The sequence below is a fragment of the Globicephala melas genome, chromosome 4 (genome assembly GCF_963455315.2).
Source record: "Globicephala melas chromosome 4, mGloMel1.2, whole genome shotgun sequence".
NCBI lineage: Eukaryota > Metazoa > Chordata > Mammalia > Artiodactyla > Delphinidae > Globicephala > Globicephala melas.
In genome coordinates this window covers 57,614,058-57,623,992 of record NC_083317.1, presented here as the reverse complement: position 1 = coordinate 57,623,992, position 9,935 = coordinate 57,614,058, and the positions used below count along the sequence as shown (strand labels likewise).

General features: G+C 39.0%; 1 protein-coding gene across 1 annotated transcript in view; it reads right to left on the bottom strand.

The window, feature by feature from the left end:
- Positions 1 to 1,316: 1,316 nt before the first annotated feature.
- Positions 1,317 to 9,935, bottom strand: part of LOC115842124 (nectin-3) — a 145,440-nt gene continuing 136,821 nt past the window's right edge. The window contains exon 9 of the mRNA XM_030836743.2: positions 1,317 to 9,847. Coding sequence (XP_030692603.2) covers positions 9,668 to 9,847 — 180 coding nt within the window. The 3' untranslated portion in view covers positions 1,317 to 9,667. The remainder of the gene's footprint in view (positions 9,848 to 9,935) is intronic.

Sequence of the window (9,935 nt, the reverse complement as noted above, 5' to 3'; positions counted from 1 at the left end):
ATAATACTGCTTTAATGTATTTATTTACTAATTCTACCCTCTAGGTCAGAGGTTGGCTACCTGTAGGTCAAATCCAGCCTTCAATATGACCCATGAGCTAAGAGTGGCTTCACATTTTTAATGGGTTGTAGAAAACAAACAAACATCATTGGCAGTCAGGGAAATTAAAATAAAAAACACAACGAGATAGCACTTCACACCTACTAGGATAGCTATAATCAAAAAGAACAGACAACAACAAGTGTTGGTGAGGATGTGGAGAAATTGGAACCCTAGAACCCTCATACACTGTTGGTGGGAATGTAAAATGGTGCAGCATCTTTGCCAAATAGTCTGGCAGTTCCTCAAAACGTTAAGCCAGAGTTTCCATATGATTTAGCAATTCCACTCCTAGGTATATATGGAAGAAAAATAAACACGTATGTTCACACAAAGATTTGTACATGAATAATTCATAATTATTTCCAAAAAGTGGAAACAACCCAAATGTCCCTCAGCTGATGAATGGATAAAATGTGGCATATCTATAAGATAGAATATTATTCGGCAATAAAAAGAAATGAATGATAAATGCTACACCATGGTTGAACCTTGAAAACATTATGCTAAGTGAAAGAAGCCTACACATTACAGGATTCCATTTACATATAATGTCCAGAACAGGCAAATTCACAGAGACAGAAAGTAGACTGGTGTTGCCAGGGACTGGCAAGGGGATGGAGGAATGGAGGCAGGAGCAGCTGGGAGTGGGTTTCTTTCTGGGGTGATGAAAATATTCTAAAATTGACCTTGGTGACGATTACACAACTCTCTGAATAACTAAAAAGCACTGAGTTTTACAATTTAAGAGGATGAAAATTATGGTATCTCAATAAAATGTTCGTTTTAAAATGGTTCCTAGATTTTGAGATTTCACAGACCAATAAAGCACCCATCCCTAGAACAAAATACAGGGATCCATCAGAGATGCCAACTCTTTTTAAAATAACAACATTTAAAAAGTTACCATCTAGCATCGATATCATTTCATAAAAGAAGGGACATTTTAACACCTAAGGACTAATCAGGAATGACGAACAATTCTTTAAGTGGAATAAATTTAGTTTCGTTAAAAAAGTATTAAGTTTTCCCCAAGCAATTACAATAATATGTACTTGTCACATGTTTTAAAAATATTTCTAATACTGTTTGAAGTATAAAAGTACTATTACTATTTTTAAAATCATTTTTTAAAAGGACTCCAGTATAGAAATCTACTATTTCTATAAAAGATGTTCTTTAAATCTTGAATTTTACAGTCATATAATTAGGCTATTAATTTTTAAATGTATTTTAATATTTGATTTATTGATAATGAAAAAGTTTAGTTGATAAAAGCTTTATTCAAAACATGTCAAGAACCACATAGTTCAAAACTTCAAAAATAAAAGACAATTTCTGGTAACTTAAAAATAAAGAGTACCTAAAAAAACAACCACATTAACATCTACTATTTATAATACAATCTCAAAATCAAAGCTAATCTTAGAACTTCTATTTCTTGCCACATTTGAGCTAGAATCCTCCTCCTTATCCCACTACATTGTTATGAAACCCTTTCAGTTTTAACACTTAAAATACAATTTGGGTATTTTCTGTATACTATTGATCTCTTCCCATACGGAAAAATTAAAATAGTTCAAATGATTAGAAACTAATTTTCACTTGAAAAAGAAAAAGAACAGTTTAGTAAAACATTTCTTTTGAAAACAATGGGTGGATTAGTAATCTGAGTTGAGCTACACAAGAACACATTTCTACGCGAGACTCTCCAGATTATTCACTACACATTTATATAGTACAGGACATCTGAAAAATACTTTTCATCATTTTCTTTTCTTTTTTTTTGTCAAGACTCATAACACCCAGGTGCTGTGAAATAGCAGAATTAACCTTAGTTTATACAGGGAGAACCAAGGCACCACGGTGAGATCTTGCCAGTGCCAGAGTGAGACCTCATTTACCTTCTGACTTATGTCCAGAGCCAGATGCCTCTTTCTGGAGGACATTAATTTATTCAATCATGGAAGTAAAAGCATGTGGGATTTGTTGTGGGATAACTACTTTTGGCTCTGTAAGTAAAAAGTTCAGAGGATGGACAAGGTAGAGAGGACAATTTCATTGTGAAGGGGGGTAATGGGAAGAAAGTTAAAACCAGGGTACAGACTCTATTCAGACAGAGATCACTTTTCAGAAATAAAAACAGCAAAACAAGGATAGGCAAAATTAATAGCTATAGAGTTTCTCATTTCTAAGCCAAGGGGCTTTTATAAAATCACTTTAAAAGTAGGAGCTCTCTTGAAGACGACTCTTAAACATCTTATTTTTCCCCCTCCATAAAACCTCTGTGAGGTGGAGAGTACTAACTTACAGGGATGAAACTGAGAAGTAAGGAAGTTAAGAGGTTAAGACCACATGGAAAATGAATAGGCTGGAGCAGATGTTATGTCTTAAGCTTCGGCTTAGAAATAGAAACAGAAGGTAGAGGATAAACAGGAACTTTTCTGGATAGACAAGTGGAATAATCCAGGGATTCAGTAGCAACACCACCTACTTAACATTTTTTTACAAAGGACGTGGAACTTCAAGTACACAGTGAAACCTAAGATGACAAATGCTCTTCTGGGTATTGAAATGCTCAGTTGAAGGGAATACAGCAATAAGTTCTCATGAAACCATGTGAAAAAAAGAGGCATTAATGAGCCACAGTGTGGGTAAGTGCAAACCAATGCATTTAGGACGAAATACTGCTGCCTGTAGTTAAACTATGACGGACATGGAGCCATCAACATGACTTATGAGAAGAAATTAACTTAGCCTGATCAATGTGTTAGGGTGGATTTAAAAAAAAAAAGAAAAGCTGGTCATTATTGGCAAGAATAATGAAAACCAAAATAGTGGTGCCCATGCATTTGGGAATCAGTGGAACCCTGGGCTTTATAGACCCATTGTGAGTTATTAAGGCACATTACGAATGTTTGAAGTTCATTCCTAACCTCTGGAGGAGACACATAAAACACCTCTTCATGAGTGTCAGTCATATTTGTAGCAGGATAAGCCACAGTTCTAAGCCAGTGTAGCCAATCTGATGTTCTGGATTCCCAGGGGGGCTTTCCCTCAAGGCCTCCTCTAATCGACTTTACAGTTCAGTCCCGTGTCATGATAATAAATACAACCGGTCTAGGCCATGATACCAAGTGTCCTGCTGGGCTACAGGGAACCTGATCATAAAATCTTTAAATGGTAAGGCTGGGAAAAACCTCAAGAAGGGAACTGTTCAGTCTCCTGTCTCTAGATGGGGTAAAACACTGAAACATCTCAGGAAGCTGTTTTTTGTTTATTGAAGATTGTTTGGGATGGCAGTTGTAATCTAATAATAACTTCAAGTCCATTAGTCTATCTCCTTGGGTCCAAAGGACATGCCATGTCAATCACGTGCAAGTGGCAACTGTAAACAACACAGCTCTAGAATGGAAGCACTTAGAGGACATGGCCCTGCCAACCTTTAATTCACGGAGATGCTGCTTTTTTCCATAAATATTCACAACATCTGTTCCCCTCAAACTCAGGCATTTATCCCTATACCTCACAGCTAGAGGTACCAGATACTGCATATAACTAGAACTTTTTGGTGTAGGGAGGTATGTAGGTATGTAATTTGATATATATCATGACTTTAGCCCCCAAACACTTACTATTCTGGGGAATGGACAAATGGAAGTGATTTATTCCCAACCAATGGAATGGAGAATCCTTTTATTTGTCAGTGGTGGTTTCCCTTCTCCCTGAGATATAGAAGGAACTTCCAAATCATGTTCTCAACTGATAATGTTTGATAAAAAGATGTTTAGTGTCATCTGAATTTTTGACATTCTCTTTCATTCTAGTCTACTCAGCTCCAAACTTCCACAGTCATACAAATGTGAGTAGAGAATAACTAACCTAATAAGTGGAAATACAGTAGAAATAAACCTAATATTTTATATATTTCCACTGTCAAGGTAAATATGGCCTCTGTTCCTACCTCTAACCTTTTTACAGAGATAATGCTAAAGTAAAGATAATAAAATGGGCCTGAAATAGATGTTTGTAGATGTGAGGGTTCTGTTGTATGTGTGAACTCCAAAATTTTTTTCAACTGTGAATTTTAAGTCGGCTTCTCTCCCCTCTGCCTGTCTTTCTCTCTCTCTGATGCATACACACACACACACACACACACACACACGCACACACACACACCTCTAACAAGGTCACTACTAAGGAGAAATGCCAGCAGGCAGCAGGTGGTTGACATTAGAGCAGTGACTATACCTTACCCCAGTGTGAAGGTGTGATAACACAAGGAATCCTTAAGAAATTCTGTTATGTTGAATGTAATTTGAATTATTTTGGCACATGTTAATTGGTCTTAATATACACCCTAGGAGTGTTTAGTTAACATTTAAAGTTTCCTAGTTGGGAATACACCCTCCAAAAGTTGTTAGTTAGCACTTGAAAAACTCAAGTCACTTCAGAGGCTACTACCATAAGAACTCAGCGCCAGAGACTTTGTTAATAAGTGATTTTTTTCAGTGGTCAAGTTAGTGGTGTTAAATGTATATGGATTGGCCCAAATACCATAGGGCACTCCATCCCTTTCACGAACAGGGCATAAAGTTCTAGCAAGCCCACTAGCCCTAAGATTCCTAGATTACTAACCTGTTCTATGTCTAGAAATTGAACAGAAATCAGGCTGCCTGACACCGAATCTGCTGTAATATTATTGGATTCATTTCTAATAACCCTTTTATATAAGATATCATTGGGTTCTCTAAAAGAATGGAGTGGGGACGTTTTCAAGCTTACATGACAGGTTGACTATTACAGGATGTCTGTTCTGGTGCCTGAGTGTTTATAAAGATGAATGATGCAGACACTGGCTTAAAATCTGATTTCAGTGTAATATACCACCTGGTAAGGTTAGCGGGGAGGAGACATATAGCCCTCACCCAACTCCTACCTACTGAAGGCCACTAAACCACCTAATAATTGCAAGTGACCAAATTGGCAAAGTCCAATTTACAACAATTTTCTTTAATGGAGGGAACACAAGTACCTTTCAGGGGCCATAAGATTCATCCAGGCATAGTCCACAGTTAAGTAGGCTTACAAAGAGCAGTTTCTAGTATAACAGAAGAACCAGAAGTCCCTGGTCCTCCTAGGTAGTCTGTAAATGGCCCAAGGATGAAGGGTGTTGCCAGTTCAGCACAGGAACAAGAGAAGCATAGAGCTGAACCACAGACATTTCTACTTTGACACCCTTCCTCCTATTCTTCTGGCTTTCTACCAGAGCCAGCTCTCTTTCCAGATGTCCACTGTAACAGTGCCACCATCCCCTGGGAGTTCAATAAAGGTGAGACAAACTCAAAGGGGCAGTAAGTATATCAAATTACTGAGCTGAGGAAGAGATGTTAGAAGTTTGTGCCCTCTGAGACCGAACCAACTGGGATGGAGCGGCTTTAATTATTCGGTTGGTTATTTTTGCAGAGGTGGTTAATCTAATGGGTATGAGACTCTTCACGAGCATTTTGAGAAGTTCGAAAAGTAAGTAAAAACGAGCACATGCAATTGCTTTCTTCTCAGTAAACGTTTTTTTATGGTTTTCTTCCATGTACCCTCTTACACCTCTGTTTTCCAAAAAAATCAAGAAAGCCTCTTCCCTAACAGCACTCCCCAAAAGCAGACTAAAAGAAGTAACAGCTGACTGATGATTAGTGTGGTCTGTGGGTGTGCAGCGTAGGAGTGGGAGCCTTTCTGTTCCCACAGGGTCTCCTGGAAGGGGACAAAACAGGAGTTTGGTTCTAGTCAGTGAGATGACTCTTGTAAGGTGCTTGCCCTGGAATCCAGTCCATACGACACACTCAATAATGGTAGCTATTATTAGCAGTAATTTGTTAAACAAGAGCAACCACAGGTCAACAGAGCTTAAAAGGCTAAAATCCAGATATCAAGCTTTCCATATGACAAGTGCTTATTATAGAAAAGGGATGTCTTCCACTTGCACTTGGCTATACTCAAATTAGCTCGAAGTGAAATTTTCATCTGCCACTTGGTTCTCCCTGGGGAGACGCTATGGTACTCAAAATGCTGGCAAGGGTGATGGGAGTTCAGGTTCAATATGCAACAGTAATAGAGTCATGGGTATTTTCATTTGAAGAGAACTTACAATTTCCCATCCATTATTATCTTCTTTAACTCTCCCCACATTTCTGAGAGGCTGACAGGGAAAGAATTACAATCTCTGCTTTACAGATAGGGGCAACTGATGTCCTAGACAGATTAAGTGGGAGTAGAACCTATTCTTCTGATTCTTGGTATAATGGTCTATCCTCTATGCCCCAGGGAAAAAGAGGCTTGAAGAAAGGCTCTATTGGATATAAAGAACAGCACTGAGAGACCAGCACACTGCAGGGGAAAAGTGCACAACGAAAAACAAAATAGTAAATTTTACACTACTGTGAAAGAGGAATTAGAAAATCATTCTCAAAAGATGGATGAAAAAATATATTATCCCTGTGAGTAAACAAGGCCATAAAAAATTAATGAGGGGACCAGTTCATTTAGTTTACAGCACATTTCTTTAGTATCTACTAAGTGCATGTTACAGGGAGGCCTAGCACAGGTAAGAATTTTATATTACATGTCCTAAAGAGCATGGACTTCTTCAATTTTAGAACATATAAGGCGGCCAGGGATAGGGGAGTCCTCATAGAAAATAAATCACTGCCATTTAAGAATTAACCTAAATTCTTATCCCATTATGTCAGAGCAATCCTAACTGGTACAGATGCTTTATTTTAGTGCGGTGTGCAGAGAACCTGGTGATCTCCTACTGCAGCGATGATGCACGCTCCTGGAGCTTGGGCCGCCTACAAAATAGGCATTCAAGGCTGTGTGTTTAAGATGGAGCATGCACACTCCCCCTTGCAACGCAAAACTGCAACCGTAAGTGGAAACACACTCTGGGGATTTATTTCTGTTTCAGTGTGTTTTAATAAACCAGTTATGGGAAGAGTATCTAGTATCAGCTGTGGCTTATATCCTTAAGCCTCACTCACTGACCTTTAGGAGTCTAACTTCCAAATTTAAATGGCCATCGTCAAGTGGTCTAGCCTCCAAATTTAGAGATCAACAGGCTAATTTTGGATGGCATTTTTTCCTCAAGGGGGCTGGCTGATCAAACCCCTTTAAAGCTCCTTTAAAATACTGAGCTCTATTCCACTCAGTATTTAGAACAGATGGGAGGCACCAGGATAAGCAATTATATAGCTTCTGTGACCCATGTAAGGGAACAACAGCTATAAAATCTACCAGTCTGTTAAAGAAATATCATAGCTGACAGAGAGGCAAAGACGGTATTGAACTAGCTGGCTGTTGAGAGAAGTGTCTACATCCTGAGATTTCTTTGCTATAACTACACTGAGAATGTTAAAAATTGCAATAGTGGCTTCTTGATGGTAGGGAGGGTAGAAGACAGGTCAAAGGGCTCTGAAACTCAGTGCTTCCAACTCTCTTTCCCTAGTGCAAATGAAGACATCTCAACTCCCCTTTTTAGGTCCAGGGTCTACTTTTGTGACACTAATTCAACAACCTGCTTCCCAGCAGCACCTAGAAACCATCCCCAATGTGTAAGACATTTTTAAAGCTCACTAAAGGAGGCAACGCACCACAGTGTCCTCCTCTGTAACATCTAGTATGTGTAAAACACTTCCTTATCAAGGAGAGCTCTGACTAGAGTCATGTTTCTGTTGGAAAACAACTGCAAGGATCCCAACACCTTCAGTTTACATTAACTCACTGATGGGATTCCAAGTAATAAAGTCAGATATCTTCTTTCTGTGTCAGCTTGCTAGCAAGGGCAGTACACTAACTCTGAGGTAACATAGTGAAAGAGCAATGATGGTTCTTGGAATTTACCCTTTGATTCCACGTAACCATCATCTTTTACGGAATTGCTGGTCACCCAGGTAATGGAGGGGGGTGGTGTATTACTACTGTAGAACAACCTGGATAATTTGTCTGACAAAGCATGGCAACTGAAGAAAGGAAACAAACACACAAGCAAGAACTACAGCCAGCAAAACGTGAATCATAATGTATCTTTGGTATCCCATTAGAAATCTACGTTAATATTCTCCTATTCCCTGAAGCTTAGGTTGGAAACGTGTACTATTTTATTTTAGTGCTTATGTCACTCTTTCCTAATACATGACAAGTCTGCAGTGTTTTTTATATCTGTGACAGACCCATAATCTTCCAGAACACATAGTAAAGCAATGCTTTTCTTAAGATATGAGGGCAGATGATTGACACTTGCACATGTACCTGTGTTTCTTCCTCTGCTCACCCCACTATAATTGCTATCTTCAAGCTCATCGAGGAAAAGTTGGCAAAGGGAAGTGAGAAAACTCCAGACTGGTAAGTCAGTCACTGTATTATTTGCATTTTAGTATCTCTTTACTCTTATTATTGACCAGTTAAAGTAGGGGAAGAGGGATGAAGGACCACATGTGGGTTTAGCATATATGCCATATTAAAGGCACTTTTTGTTTTTTTAGGTTTTCAAATTCTCTAGCTGGGTTTTAAGAGTAGGGGTTATTTCATGGTGATTTTCCAGCAGGCTTTTTTCTGAGGTAGATAAAACACAGACAATAAAAAGTCTGAAGAATGCAAAGGGTAGCCAAAGCCTGTGCGGACAGGATTAGCTTGAAAGAAATTTCAGTAGTGAAAGCTGAGTCTGTCATATACAATACCACAGAAAAGAGGGCTCAAGGCTCAAGGTTGTCCACCATTTAGACAGGGCTTCTAGAATTTAATAGGTGGGAAATGGGCTAATCTGGACTATAAAGAACAGAACTGTGGGAACAATGACCGAGTAAGAGAAGAACCCTGGTTAGCACACAGCTCATCAAGATCAGGCCGATAATAGCAAGAAATACGCATCCCTCAGGACCTTGGTGATCAGGAAGGAATGCATATTACAATATCACAGGAGTCTAAACGAAACCAACAGACTTGAAGGTCCGAACTGCCTTTTGTTATTGTTTCTGGGATAAACAACAAATTTTGCCTCTTTTCTCAGGCCTCCTGTTTGTAAGGAGGTATTGTAATTGTATTAAGCATGTCAGGAAAAGCCAAATCCCAACTAAATAATTAGTAAGATGGATTTTGAGCTCCTTTTCCTGCCCATTTGAGTTACAGATGAACAGGCTGGTCTGCCTGAGACCCAGTGAGGTTAATACTCCCAGCTGGGGCCTTTCGTTCTGGAGAATCACTGCTGTCATCCCAGGCAGATGCTTTACTTTTAAATGCACATGCCGTTGTAGGCCAAATGTTAGTTGTTAAACACCATCATCACAGAAACACACAAAGCTAGAGCCAAGTTCAAAAACACAGCTGGTGATTAAGAAACTCTTAATGAAAGGAAGAAATGTGCTATTGGCTCCAAGTCATTCATCACTACTTCTGATATACTTAGACTGGGATTGTTTTATACGAGACAGAATAAAAGCATACCTATTGGCCTCAGTTTCTCTCCCTCAATCTAAGAATAAACATTTGTTAGAACACCATTGGAGAAAGAGGACAATCACACGTAATGCTCCCGTGGGTTGATGTAGATTCTCTCCAGGTCACGGCTTGGATGATATTTGCCAGGACTCCCGTCTTGGTAGCCCATCTGATTGTAGAGGGGGTACATCTGCTGAATCCCATCTTCCCCCACTGGATTCTCATCTTCGTAGTCAAATCTTCTGCTATTCAGTCCATTCTAAAAATTCAAACATTGCTTACATTATCAGAGCAGCTGTTTGTATTTTTTCTAGCTCTTGGGCAAAAACAGGCAAGAACAGAATTCA